General features: G+C 48.6%; 4 protein-coding genes across 4 annotated transcripts; 2 read left to right on the forward strand and 2 right to left on the reverse strand.

Annotated features, from left to right (window-relative positions):
• Positions 1–41: 41 nt before the first annotated feature.
• Positions 42–3,660, reverse strand: FTJAE_5102 (uncharacterized protein; the record flags this gene model as incomplete). Its single annotated transcript, XM_037351576.1, has 10 exons — positions 42–701; positions 765–931; positions 985–1,137; positions 1,186–1,564; positions 1,628–1,692; positions 1,744–2,168; positions 2,228–2,613; positions 2,698–3,242; positions 3,423–3,488; positions 3,552–3,660. 10 exons carry the CDS (start codon positions 3,658–3,660, stop codon positions 42–44), a joined length of 2,955 nt encoding a protein of 984 aa, XP_037207787.1.
• An 814-nt stretch (positions 3,661–4,474) lies between these two features.
• Positions 4,475–7,826, reverse strand: FTJAE_5103 (replication factor C subunit 1; the record flags this gene model as incomplete). Its single annotated transcript, XM_037351577.1, has 4 exons — positions 4,475–4,796; positions 4,848–7,472; positions 7,622–7,673; positions 7,727–7,826. The coding sequence occupies 4 exons, from the start codon at positions 7,824–7,826 to the stop codon at positions 4,475–4,477; spliced, it is 3,099 nt and encodes a 1,032-aa protein (XP_037207788.1).
• Positions 7,827–8,168: 342 nt separating this feature from the next.
• FTJAE_5104 (ribosomal L16 precursor mitochondrial) lies at positions 8,169–9,029 on the forward strand (the record flags this gene model as incomplete). The annotated part of the gene is made up of 3 exons (XM_037351578.1): positions 8,169–8,600; positions 8,653–8,794; positions 8,845–9,029. The coding sequence occupies 3 exons, from the start codon at positions 8,169–8,171 to the stop codon at positions 9,027–9,029; spliced, it is 759 nt and encodes a 252-aa protein (XP_037207789.1).
• A 380-nt stretch (positions 9,030–9,409) lies between these two features.
• Positions 9,410–10,586, forward strand: FTJAE_5105 (replication factor C subunit 5; the record flags this gene model as incomplete). The annotated part of the gene is made up of 3 exons (XM_037351579.1): positions 9,410–9,496; positions 9,553–10,175; positions 10,238–10,586. The coding sequence occupies 3 exons, from the start codon at positions 9,410–9,412 to the stop codon at positions 10,584–10,586; spliced, it is 1,059 nt and encodes a 352-aa protein (XP_037207790.1).
• Between the last annotated feature and the right edge of the window lie 2,323 nt (positions 10,587–12,909).

The following is a 12,909-nucleotide window of genomic DNA, read 5'->3' on the forward strand; positions in this document are numbered from 1 at the left end:
TTTTTTAGGCCTCGCCGTCTCACATATCTGTTGATGAAAGATCAAAAGAACTCGTCGGTTGGATCAACGGTCATGTCGACATGGTAACCGGCAATTTCTTGATAATCGCAGCCATAGCGAGCAGCCACCTCGGACTCGGGACTTTCGATATCCGCAGACTCGAAGTTCTCATACTTGAGGTAGGTGATCTGTTCTTCCCGCTGCGTTCTTCGGATGAGCTCCATGGCATGTTGTAGGTCGTCAGTTGGCTCATGGCCACATTCTTCGGCACGATGGAGGATTTGTTCCCTCATGGTCTCGTAGACCTTGTCCAAGTACTGGCACATTTGAAAGGCGGCGGTCGCCTCGCGATTGATTTTGACCGCAAGGCGCCGGCCCTCGATAAGATTTCTCTCCACAGCTTGGTAGATCTTGAGACGTCGGCGGCTAGCAGCTTCCGCGCTCTCTTGTTCTTGCTCCTCGAGCCTTGGCTGCTGGTTGTGTTTGTGTATGGAGGCTACTGCATCCGCTCGATCCCACTCAGCGAAGATGACTTCGTTTCGGGACATAGCCGGCTGCACTTGAGCGGTGTATTTTTCCTTTGCCAGGGAATCTATGTAAATAGATTTCTTGAGAAGATGGCATTCGTCGAAAAATTCCTGTGGCTGGCAACCCTGAATGACGGGCGCATCTGGATGCGCGAGAGCAGCTTCAATCTCAGCCTGGAGTTTCATATTAGCATCAAAGGCTGAAAGGCAGAAAGACAGAAAGGGATATGTGCTTACTCGACTTGGCTTGTAATCCATGGCAGACAATTCTCCATCATTGCCTGCAGTTGAAAGAGCTTGTTGGAACCAGTGTACTGCTTTGCTGTCACGAAGCATCTCGCCGATCGAGGTCAACTCGGCAATTCCATCTCGCCAAGTAGCCACAGCTTTAGGATCGCGGGCAGCTATGCAACTTGGTAAGTACTTATATAAGGCAGAGAAGCATGTGTCAACTTACCAATCAATCGCTCGGGGCTTTCGTTTCGGACGTTCTCAAGGGTTGTGAAAAACCCGCCCAGTCTCTCTATGTTGAGCTCCTTGATCAAAGCCTCCGTGACTGGCTGTCCCGGAGTAAAGTCCTCTGGGAGTTCTTCTTCATCCTCTTCAAATACTAGTACGTCGGAACCCATGTCATCTGTGGCGGCGTAATACTAGTTACCGTCCACTGAATTCTGATAGTAAAGTCCCTCAGGGATGAATCGGTCTGCGCTTCTTGCTCTTGTCAAGATCAACTCGGTTTGGTCGCTGGCATCGTCTCTCTGCTCGGCATTTGGTTCTGGGGTCTTCTGCCCCTCGCATCCAAGATTGGTGTTGGGATCCTCTATGCTCGGAATGACCAGAGAGTGGTTCGTCACGGCGATCCAAGATTCATTGGAAGCGACCCTATTGGGCGGGAGCTCAAGGTCTTCTGTCACCTCACGCAGCAATCGCTGTTCGTCTGCGGCGATTGAGCTCGTTTCGTCCATGCTTGGTCCAAGCAGCCCAATGCTACGAATTCGATCAACAACTGCAAGAGAACTTCGGTGACGGGCATATGCCTACAATTGACAGTCAGAATTCTGATCTCGGTTATGTCCTAGCCAGTACCACAGTAATCTTACCTGTTCAACAGTCTCGACCTCTGTAGGGTCACCTCCGTGCTGCCAGGTTTGCGGTGGGTGGACATCTAGTAGCTGTTAGTTTATGCGAGAGGAAGACTTGTCTTTTGGAAACTTACCATTCGTTGTGTCGCGCTCGACTGTTCCTTGCGGAGCTTTATTCTGGTCGGCGATACTGCGAGTAGCTTGGTTCATGATTCGGTCAGATCGGGTCTGGATTTCTACAAGCTGCGCCTGCTTGTTCTCCATGTGAACTTCCATGGCAACCAGAGCGTCTTGGCTAGTGGACTCATCGTGCACTCGTTGGTTGTCAGAATATGAGACCGGGGTCATTGCAGGCCGAGGGGGGATATTTTGATCCATCGAAACATCAAACTTTGACGGATACGAATGGAGGCTTAGAGTCATTGAGGACACAGGGGTCTCGTGAGCCAATTCTTGCGTGGCAGGATTGAGGTCGCCAGAGAACTCTCGGATAAGCTGGCCCATTTCATTTTTCTCAGCTGGAAGTTTCCAATCAAGGCCCTTGAATGTTCTATCTTGTCTTCAAGACTGTTGTCAGTGTTCTCGATCACATCAAATATATCTGTAAAGAATACTTACTCGACAATTTGATTGGTAGGCTGCGCATCACTCTGGCCGAGATTCTGCGAGGAGGATTGGGAATTGCTCTTAGTGGAAGACCCAGACTTTGTCTTTCCAACCAGCAATATTTTCCATCGAGCTGGCAATTCGCTCTTGTCCTTCAGCTCTCTGTTTCCATCACTCTTGGGTTTTGTCTCTCTATCGGACTTGTGGCTGCCCATAAGCATACTCAAGACAGATCTCAGTGAGAATTTTGGCGACGATTTACTTGTGAGATCGTTGTTGTTTGGGTGTGCCTGCCCAGGGTTCTCGTTCTGTAGAACATTATCCTCCTGTCGAGCAGTCACCTCCTGTCGACCAGTTTTGTCCTGGTGAGCATTCTCTACCGGTCGAACATCCTTTTCCTATTCAGTGATGCGGTTCCGTAGATCAATACGCTGTAGCTCGGTCGCTTCCATCTGTCGAGTAATGTCTTTCTGTAGATCCACAAAGTATTCTCTTTGAGATTTGAGAAGCTCGTAACGTGCCAATGAGGCACCATGGCCATCTGATGTGTTTTCGCTTTCGTCTTGAGAAGGACCTTCGTCTTCGGTGGCACTTGAGTTCCTACTGCTGAGATGCGTGGATGGGTTGGATGTACAGTTTCGTCCGCCGATCGCGATGCCTTCATCGTTGATAGTGGCATCATGAGCATCCCCTTCAGAGATGCCCTGAAGGTTAGCTTGCTGGATTATAGTTGTACATGTTGTCATAACAGACACGTCGTCCCCGTTAGTTTGACTGATAGCAGAGCATTGAGTGTTCTGGCCGACAGGCTTTCGAGATGAAGTGCTGACAGATACGAGATTGGCTTGTGTCTCGCTACTTTCACCGACTTCAGTGATGGGATCGAGCTGATGTGGGACATGGATGTCACTCGGAGCGGACTTTGCCCGCTTATGAAGCTTGTTTCCTGACTTTGTGTCGAACAGTTTTTCCCAGGATAGTTTGTTGCTGTTTCGTTCTGTGTCAGATTCGTTTGCGTTGCGTAGTTCTGGAAGAGCAAAGGTCAGTTCGGGCAAATAGGTAAACAAAGTAAGGTATTCAGCTCCATACCATCGACGCCTGCCTCGGACCGTTTCTTTCTATTCGCAGAAAATACATCTTGAAATGCCAATCAGTATATGGTCCCGTATATCCCTGATATTTTTCGGCGGATGGATGTGAAACTCACTTTTCAGCTCCGCTTTACTCTTCTTGACAAAGTCACGGAATTTGACTTCTTGCGGCGAAGAAGCTCCTAATATAAGATCAGTATGATGCTCTCAGCATGACAGAAGATAGCACATGGGTATCGACTCACTGGTAGAGGTACGGACGTAGATGCCATCGTCATATCGGTGTCTCGCTAAGAAGCTCGCGATCCATTTGCTTCCCCCAAGAGCAGCAGGGTAGGATGCAGAGCCCTGCATCGTGAAGGATGTATCGGGGAAATGCAGTGTATGAAGATGATGAGAACAAGGAATGTAGGTTGAAGAGACTTGGTCACTGTGGTGACATGAAGTCTTGATGTTAGGATGTTGAGATGATGTTATGGTATTGAGTGAAGGTGAAGAAGTTGAGTGTGATGGAGAGAAGAGAAGGAAGGAAACAGACGGAGGAAACAGAAGATATATATAATAATGGGGCTGGAAGCGCTTGTTTTGATAGAATGAGCATGAATCATTCTAGCTACCACTGCTATTGTCCCTGGCAGCCGGCAGCAACTGGCAAGTAAAGTGGGAATAGGATCATAGGCGGTTCGCACTGGCAGATGGCAGCTTCAGTACCACTGCCAGTGGCAATAGGGCCGATCTTAATGCCCTGTATTCACACATACATGCAGCTCCATGGTCCGGTCCATATGCAGCAGATAATAGATGCTATACAAGCACTAGAGATTTTCGGTTGATCATGCGATAATGCCTATCTACAACGAACAGTGTTGCTTGGATAATGCATCTGGCAATAACTTCGCTTACACAAGTACTGGAGACTTCAGAGTCTATTCAAAAACCAAGGTATGGCTACTGCTGTTTATCGAAGATATCTGAATCTCATTTCTTAGTTACTACTAGAAATCTATAACACAACGAGGGCTGGCTCGTTACCTTCGACTCCGTTTTCCCCATCTCGCCTCCATACTAAACACTAACTGAATGTGATATGCCTCTAGCTTACTTACCATGAACCAAAAACCGAATATTATCTGTTACATTTAATGCCATGCAATAACTCGGCCGTCATTCACTTCTTCCCCTTAGCCTTCGCACCAGTAGCCTTGGCCTTGGTTTGACCTCGCTTAGGTTTGTCCTCGTCCTCTTCTTCGTCGTCGCCAGCAGCCTTGGCCGTCTTCTTGGTGACCTTCTTGGCTTTCGGTTTTTTTATATACTTGTCCTTCTTGAAATCGATTTCGTCGTCTTCTTCGTCGACTTCAGGTGCCTCGACTGCCTCAGCATCATCATCTTCAACAGCTTCCTCAAGATCAGGAACCTCCTTGGGCTGAGCCTTGGGAGCGACGACATTGCTGGCCTTCATAAAGGGAACTGGGTGGCTCATTGCATTGTATCTAGAGAGCTCGTTAGTTGCATATCGGAGCATGGGCAGATGGTCAACCTACGTTCGGGTGAAAGCAGCTTTGGTCTTGGTCTCAATCTTGACGTGTTCCTCGTCCATCGGTCCGACACCGAGTTCCTGAACGGCATCAAAATCTTCACGAGTCAAGTAGTAACTGTCCATCAAATCAATGACCTCTGACACTGCTTCGTTGCCCTGCTTTTGTAGGCGATCTACAAGCTGCGTCCAAAGAACAGGGAGGTACTGCTGGCGAATCTCGTTATGATCGCCAGAAGATTTGAGGCGCATGTGAGAGTGAACTTCTCGGATCGACCTACCCAACCTTCCGTACTTGCTGTTGTTGCCCAACCACGACGTGAAGTTAGAGCCCATGAGCTGGCCTGCTATAAAACTGGCGGGGCGGACCGTACTAAACACAGCATGTGTGGGCATCAGGCTCCAATGTTGCTGAGGTCCGTGGATCATGCGATCGACAAGGTCTCCGTCGCTGATGCTCTCTGCTGCATTATCGAACAGTTCGAGAGCTTTGAGCTTGAGCTCGCGTTGGTTATACCCCTTTCCATTTAACGCCATAGGTTTCGTTCGGAGATAGTTCTCTTGTATCATGAGATAGCTGAACTCGTGGTCGTTGAAATAGAGCTCAATCTTATCATTGAGTGTTGACTTGCTTGCGGGGGTGAACAATCCACCTGCCAGCATCTTTTGGCAGATGTCCCACGGCTTAAGGATGACGTGCTTTTCCCAAGCCTTGGACATGGCCTTGCTTTGGTCGAAGTCCATACTTGTCTGGTCTAATTTTGCCGTGGAAATCATATTGATGATCTGTCGAATATCTTTGTTGCTTCCCTCGATAAGAGCATCTACCACAGAAGCAGGAAGCTTGAGCCCTTCTCTGTGGCAAATAGTCATGACGCGAGATCGAACTTGATCCACAGTTGGGCGATTGAATCGGATGTCGAAAGCTGCATGGTCGAAAGGCTTCATCTTGGGCAGTCTTCGCTCGTTACAGATGAGTATCAGAGGAACCTGTGTTTTTTTGCAGAACTTTGCCAAAGCACCGACACCGCCTCGATCGCCCGCAGACATACCGTCAACCTCATCCATGATGAGAACAATCTTCTTCTTGGTTGCATCCACATCTTTGCCGTCGCCAGCAAAGTAACCGAGGAGCGACGTGTTATTCATCACATCACTCACTCCGTTTTCGACGAGCTTCTTGCTTCGAGTATCGCTTGCATTGCTCTCCAAAACGTCATATCCCTCCAGCTTTGCAGCTAGGTGAGCAGCAGTTGTCTTGCCGATTCCAGGGGGTCCAGAGATGATGATGGCGCGCTCGCCACCCATCCCGTCAGCACCCCTTCTTTGAAAGTTGTATTTCTTGTGTTTTGGCCAGTTTCTGAGCCAGTTCTGAATCTTTTCGACTTGAGCCTTATTGCCACAAATATGGCCAAGCTGTGTGGGTGCATACTTTGAAGTCAGTAATTGAACGGGGGGTGCCGCAGCAGCCTTCACAGGAGGCCCTCCAGCGGCAGCCGCTTTTTTGGCGGCCTTCGCAGCCTCTGCCTTTCGAACCTTCTCTTCGGCCTCCATCTCTGCAACCTGTTTCTTGACTTTGTCTTCTTCGGCCTTTTTCTTCTCCTGGGCCTTCTGGGCTCCTTTGCCGCCACCTCCAAATGCAGGAAGTTTGCGGATCAGTTCGAAAAGTCCGTTCTCGTCAATTGTCTTGATGCCGATAGACTTGATCTTTGCCAGCTTACTTGGCCCAGCGTCTTCTCCCAAAACCACAAAACTTGTCTTGCTGCTCGGCTGACCGACTACTTTACCACCATACCTCTTGACAAGAGCTTGCCCCTCATCACGACTAATGGTCTGCAAAACACCGGTAAAGACAAAACTAAGACCAGTCAAGCATTCATCCGCGCCTTCGGGGAGGTCAGCTGCACCGGCAGCTGGCTGGGCAGATGCATTACCACCTCCGAATGCGTTCTTTCGCCAATCGAACTTGGCATTATCATCTTTGGGTGGTGGTGTAGGGGCACGAACGGTAGTAATGTTATCGAGAATATCCTTGATCTCTTCATCTTCAGGCTCATCATTCTTCTTTCTTGGAGCCCGAGGTTTGGCTGCAGCTTTGGGTTTGCTTGTAGCCGCTTTCTTGCGTGGGGCCTCTTCTTCTGACTCTTCTGAGTCTTCTGATAAAGACTTTCGCTTTCTGCCTTTTGCTGTAGGCTTGGCTTGTTCTTCCTTTTCTTCCTTCTTGACGGTTGATGGGCGGCCTCGGGTCGCTATTCGCTTTGGCTTAGGAAGTTCCTCGTCCTCGGATTCGTCCTCCTCGTAGTCGTCGTTCTTGCGCTTACTTCCACCCTTGGCATCAGCTGCAAAAATATCTTCGTCGTCATCGTCCCCGTCATCCATATAAGCATCAGAGTCCTGATCGGCATTGTGGCGTGAGTAAGAGGTTGTTGATTTTCGTGTGGCAGGAGCTTTATCATTCTTCGCTATTGCTGCGGGCTTCGAAGCAGTAGGCTTTCCTCGGGGACTTGATCGAACGGGAATATCAGGCTTTGCAGCAGGCTTTTTGGGTGTTGCTGAACTTGTAGGCTTGCCGTTCTTTGTGGAAGCGAAGTAGTCATCAGCAGAAATAGCCACGCCCTTAGTTTCCTCCTCCCTGTAAAAGGTCAATTAGAAGGCAATTGGCAAGACAGAAGTCAAAACACAAACTTGGCTTTTCTCTTTGGGGCGGGTTTAGTGGTGGGCTTTTGCACTCTGCTTAGGATCAGCTTGGTTGAAGTAACAAGTGGAAGGAAACCAACTCACTCTACTGCTTCATCTTCGTCATCGTCGCTATCTTCGACGACCTTTCTTCCCTCTGAAATTATGTTAGTACCGTTATAGGTCCGAGAGTAACATTGTTTGGCTTACTTGTACGCTTGCTCTTGGCCAGCTCCTCAGCTTTTCGTGGAGCAGGTTTTGGAGCGCCACCACCCTTGGGTCCAAAGAAAGACCGGATATCGGAAGGCATTTTGGCAATCTCGTTTTTTTTTCTTCTCTCTTCTTCTTGTTTTACTGGAGATTGAAGAAGTGCATCGACCTTTTTAATGGCATGCGCCAATGTTGCCTGGGTGAGGGATGGTAACGTGAATCCCAGGCAATCAAGGAGCAGCCTAGAAGTCCGAGTCTAGTGACGTGCACGGTAGCTCCTATCAAACGCGAAGCTGACGCGAGGTCCGTGACTGCAAGTTAAAGTGGTTCCGGATTGTGTGCCTTGAAACTTAGGCATCGATATCAGCCCACCTTCGGCATCGGGAAGATTTTCTGGAGCTCCGTTGTTCGAGGCAGCTTCAAGTCAACTCCGTTCGCCGCCATGAAGCTCACTAACACATCGACATTGCTCAATGCCTTCCAGGGTTTGAGGTTGTGTGCCTCTTCGCCTCTGCGACAACCTCATACCCCTCTTCGGCAGTCTTTGAAGACCCTTGATGCGATTCGACAACCTCAAAATGTTCGAGCCTTTTCAACGACCCCATCAATGTTAGGCAACTGGCTTGAGCCAAACCTGAACCGAAAGAAGAAGATGGCAAAGGGACGACCTCGTGTGGCTACGGGTGGTTCGACCAAGGGTACGACAGTAATTTGGGGCGACTATGGTCTACGGATGACGGATCACCACCGAAGAATCAGCGCCAAGCAATTGAAGATGGCCGAGGACACCATCAAAGTGCGACTTCGAGGTCAAAAATACCGATTGTATAAGCGAAAGAACTGTAACGTCGGTGTATATGTCAGCGGTAACGATGTAAGAATGGCCTTCCCAGAGTTGGGTGGAACATCGGCTTATAGTTTTACAGATGCGTATGGGTAAGGGTAAAGGTTCATTCGATCACTGGGCAACCCGAATGGCTGTTAGCCAGATTCTTTTCGAAATCCGAGGACGACTTCACGAGCAAGTTGTGAGAGATGCTTTTCGCTTGGCCGGTAACAAGCTGCCTGGTGAATATCCTACAACATTATTTATGGAGCACAACTAACCACAATCTCAGGTCAGTGGGAATTCGTTAAGAAGGGAGAGCCTCCCATGGTTGGAATTACCAAGTTGGACGGCGTGACTCTAGAAGAGTTGAAAAGACCTCGACGACACATTGCTCCCGTTGAACTACTGGAGGCTTCCTCGCCTACAACTGAGACTCTGGTCGGGAGCACTTCTGAAGCTTCCCGCAACCCCTAGAGATTTGGGCTGATGAGACAATGCCATGTACATAGAGGTGTAGATCTATTGTTGTAACTTGTATGAATACCAAATTCTAGACCTACTAATTCTAGAAATAAATAAAATGAGATCTATGTTCAATATCCGTATTCTTACAACGGTATAGAACCCATAGTAAAGCTCCCCTTTTCTTGGTGGGCATCAATACCTTTCCTTGTCGAAAGCATTGCAATTGCTCGTTGCCTGCTGAACGGTTGTCACACTTAGATGTCGTGCACAGACCACTTCATTTTCTAGACATCATCCACTCTGCCACTTTACGCGACAACGCGTCTTCCACCATTTCCCAAAAAGCTGCCTCGACACAATTCTCACCTCCAGACCAAGCAGCTTCCACGATGGCACTTATTGTTGACAAGCATCGACCTCGGTCCCTCGAGACCCTCACATATCACAATGAGTTGTCAGATCGCCTTCGCTCTCTTGTAAGTCAATAAACCTGACTTGGATGAGTAGCATTGTTGACTAGTATCCCTTTCAGGCCCAGAGCGGTGATTTTCCTCACCTACTTGTGTACGGGCCCTCAGGTGCTGGAAAGAAAACGCGAATCGTTGCTACGCTGAAGGAGCTCTATGGGCCAGGTGTGGAGAAGATCAAAATCGATGCTCGAGTATTCCAGACGACTAGCAATCGAAAGCTCGAGTTCAACATTGTCGCCTCCGTCTACCACCTCGAAATCACACCGTCCGACGTTGGAAACTATGACAGAGTTGTTGTCCAGGACCTTCTTAAAGAGGTTGCACAAACGCAACAAGTGGATCAATCAGCGAAGCAAAAGTTCAAAGTCGTGGTCATCAACGAAGCGGACCACCTGACGAGAGATGCACAAGCAGCTCTGCGACGAACGATGGAAAAGTACTCGCCCAACCTACGACTAATCCTCTTGGCGAATTCGACTGCCAATATTATTGCTCCGATTCGCTCAAGAACTCTACTGGTCAGAGTAGCGGCCCCAACGCACGAGGAGATATGTGATGTGCTAGCCGTATCGGCGAAGAAAGAGGGCTGGCCCGTTGTGGATGGTCTTCACAAACGAATAGCGGAGGAGAGCGGACGAAACCTTCGACGAGCTCTCTTGATGTATGAAGCCGTTCATGCACAAAAGTACGTTTTCCTTAGTGAAATTGATAGCTGTGGCGTGAAGTAAAAGCTAACCTAGTCGATAGTGAGAAAGTCACTGATAGCACAGTCATCCCACCGGCAGACTGGGAGGCCCTTATCGGTCAGATCGCAAAGGAGATCCTGGAAGAACACTCGCCAGCCAGGATACTGCAGGTGCGGTCAAAGCTTTACGACCTCTTGACACACTGCATTCCCCCCACTACTATCCTCAAGACCTTGGCGTTCAAGCTGATTGCCCTCATTGACGATGGGTTGAAAGGCGAGGTTATTCAGTGGGCGGCTTTTTATGAGCATCGCATCAAGACCGGAACCAAAGTTATATTCCATCTGGAGGCTTTCGTGGCGAAGTTCATGAGAATTGTCGAGATGTATTTGATGAGTATGGATATGTAATTATGTTAGAAAATATGCGGCGTTTTAGGAAGGCTGATGTAGCAAAATCTGCGGAACTCGACGGTATGTGCGTGTCGATGCTTCACTCTATCTCAACTACAAGCCACAACTCTTGTAATGTGCTGCATAGTATATGCTGGCAAAGTAAAGTCATGGTCATATCGTGAAGCAACTGAACAAGAGATCTTAACTGTAAGAGTGCAAACGGGTCCCGTTAGGCATCAAACTTGAGATGAGCCCCAGACCCGGCATGGAGAATCATGTTGAAATGGGGGATGAGGATGGGGAAACGGAACCTTGTTTAGATACCGTGTGCCTGGCTAGAACGCATGGAGAAATGGAAGGAGTATCATTGGCTATGGTATTTTCTACATGTTGGAGAGCATCACTGATATTGACAAACTTACCAGGCTATTGTTAGTCTTATATAGAGATACCTGTTTGGTCAGTTATTAGATCTCTTATTTCAGCTTCTTTAGCAGCCAGGATGAAAAGAGATCTGTAAAACTCAAGTCCGCTAATTCATCGCGAATATGGGAGTAATCGGTATCGTACTCTGTAACTTTAGTGAACAAAAAAGGCTTACTGTGTGATGGCGCATTCACCACTGAGAATAACCGCGGGAACTCATGAGGAAGACCGGCTGGATGAGAGGAGCCAGATCTGTCCTCCGTAGTGTGTGCGTGAACAACAAGTGCAGGCTCAGGATAATGCGGAAAGCAGAGGCGCTCATGGCAAACGGACAAGTTCCATTCGCTGATTGTATCACTTTATGACACTATCTCGGTCGAGTCCCGAAGATACGGCCAGCCGGCAACATTCTACATCTATAGCGTGGCTGGGATGACAGGTGAAGCCACAATCTTGGGGGTTCCGTGGCTTCGGCTATGAGACGCAGGTTGGACCGACCGTTGGGGCACAGATCAACATGGGGACAGGGATTGACTTTGAAAGATTGACATGGAGATGCCAATTGGGGACGGTCCTCCTGATGGGCGATCTCGCGGGAAGCTAGCGGCGACACGGAGAATCGCTTTGGCCTTTATTTTTTTCGCTATAGGAATTATGAAATTACCTGAGTGATCTTTGGGACACCTGTTGTACACAGCTTGATAAATGCAGCAGCACGTAGAACAATGTCCTCGTCTCCAAATCTGTGGTATATATGTTTCAGTCACTTTGGTACATAAAGTGCTGCATCAGAGATATGTAAATACTTTCTCCAAAAGATGGAAGTAGAGAGTACATGCCGCATTCTCTACATAGACCCGCAGAGGGACAACGGAAATGTTCTAACAAACTCAACTTTGTTGAGAGTGAAGAACTCATAAGGAATTAGACCCTGAATGTTTAGCCATGAAAGGGCGAAGTCGGAGGCGGAGATAGGCCAATCATGTTGTACAAATCTCGACCCCGAATGCGGGGAGGGCGTGTGAGGGGGCATATGCAGCTGCCACGCTCCAACAATGTGGGGTTAAATCGAAGCCCATTAAATCCGACTGCCCCGAAACGGCAATAAGAGCACAGCCAGTAGATAAGGAAAAGGCGCCGTATATCCTGTTTCAGACATTGCTGCTGGAAGTGTCGCCAGTTGAGAGCCACCAGAGTATCGAACAGGGCATTCATCTTGAGAGCGATCTCGGCTCACTGTCGACAGACAGGGTCAGTGTTGTCCTGCATTGGCGAAATGCAATGCCTTAACCGGGTTCCACTATATTGCCGGGCTCTCAAAGCTCCACCTCCTCCGTGACTACGATCAATCACATAACACGTTTTGGCTATCAGTACTCCTCTGTGTGCGGCCCCATAGCGGCTCCGTCATAGGATCGAGGAGAGTCAAAAGAAAACTAGGACCTTATCCTGAACAACAAAAAGACCTAGGGAAACTTAGGTGAGGTTTAACTAACCTTTAGACTGATTGTTTTTGACGCCTAAACTTGGGGCCCGAAGTGTTCTTGCTCCCTGAGGTAGATGCATCTCTTCCCAAGGCTGTTCAATCACGAGTAATGTCACGTAATATCTCAATCATAGTAGCCAGGATGTTACTCTGGTGGTGATGGCCCCTAATTGTGCATGCTTTGACTGTCTGTCTGTCTGCTGGCTGACATCACCGGTTCTGTTTAAGAAACAATCTTCTGTTGGCCCTGAAGCATTGGTCTATCCGGCTGCCGCAGATAGTTCGGCAAGCGAACTAGTGCAGGGATTCGGTGATACCTGTACTTGATAGGTGGATATGCCAATGCATCGTCGATGATATCAAATTCGAAGCCATTGGATGCAGGATGAGCCTCCAACGTCGAGACCTATGAAGGTATCAATTCTA

The sequence above is a fragment of the Fusarium tjaetaba genome, assembly GCF_013396195.1.
Source record: "Fusarium tjaetaba strain NRRL 66243 chromosome Unknown NRRL66243_c0000096, whole genome shotgun sequence".
NCBI lineage: Eukaryota > Fungi > Ascomycota > Sordariomycetes > Hypocreales > Nectriaceae > Fusarium > Fusarium tjaetaba.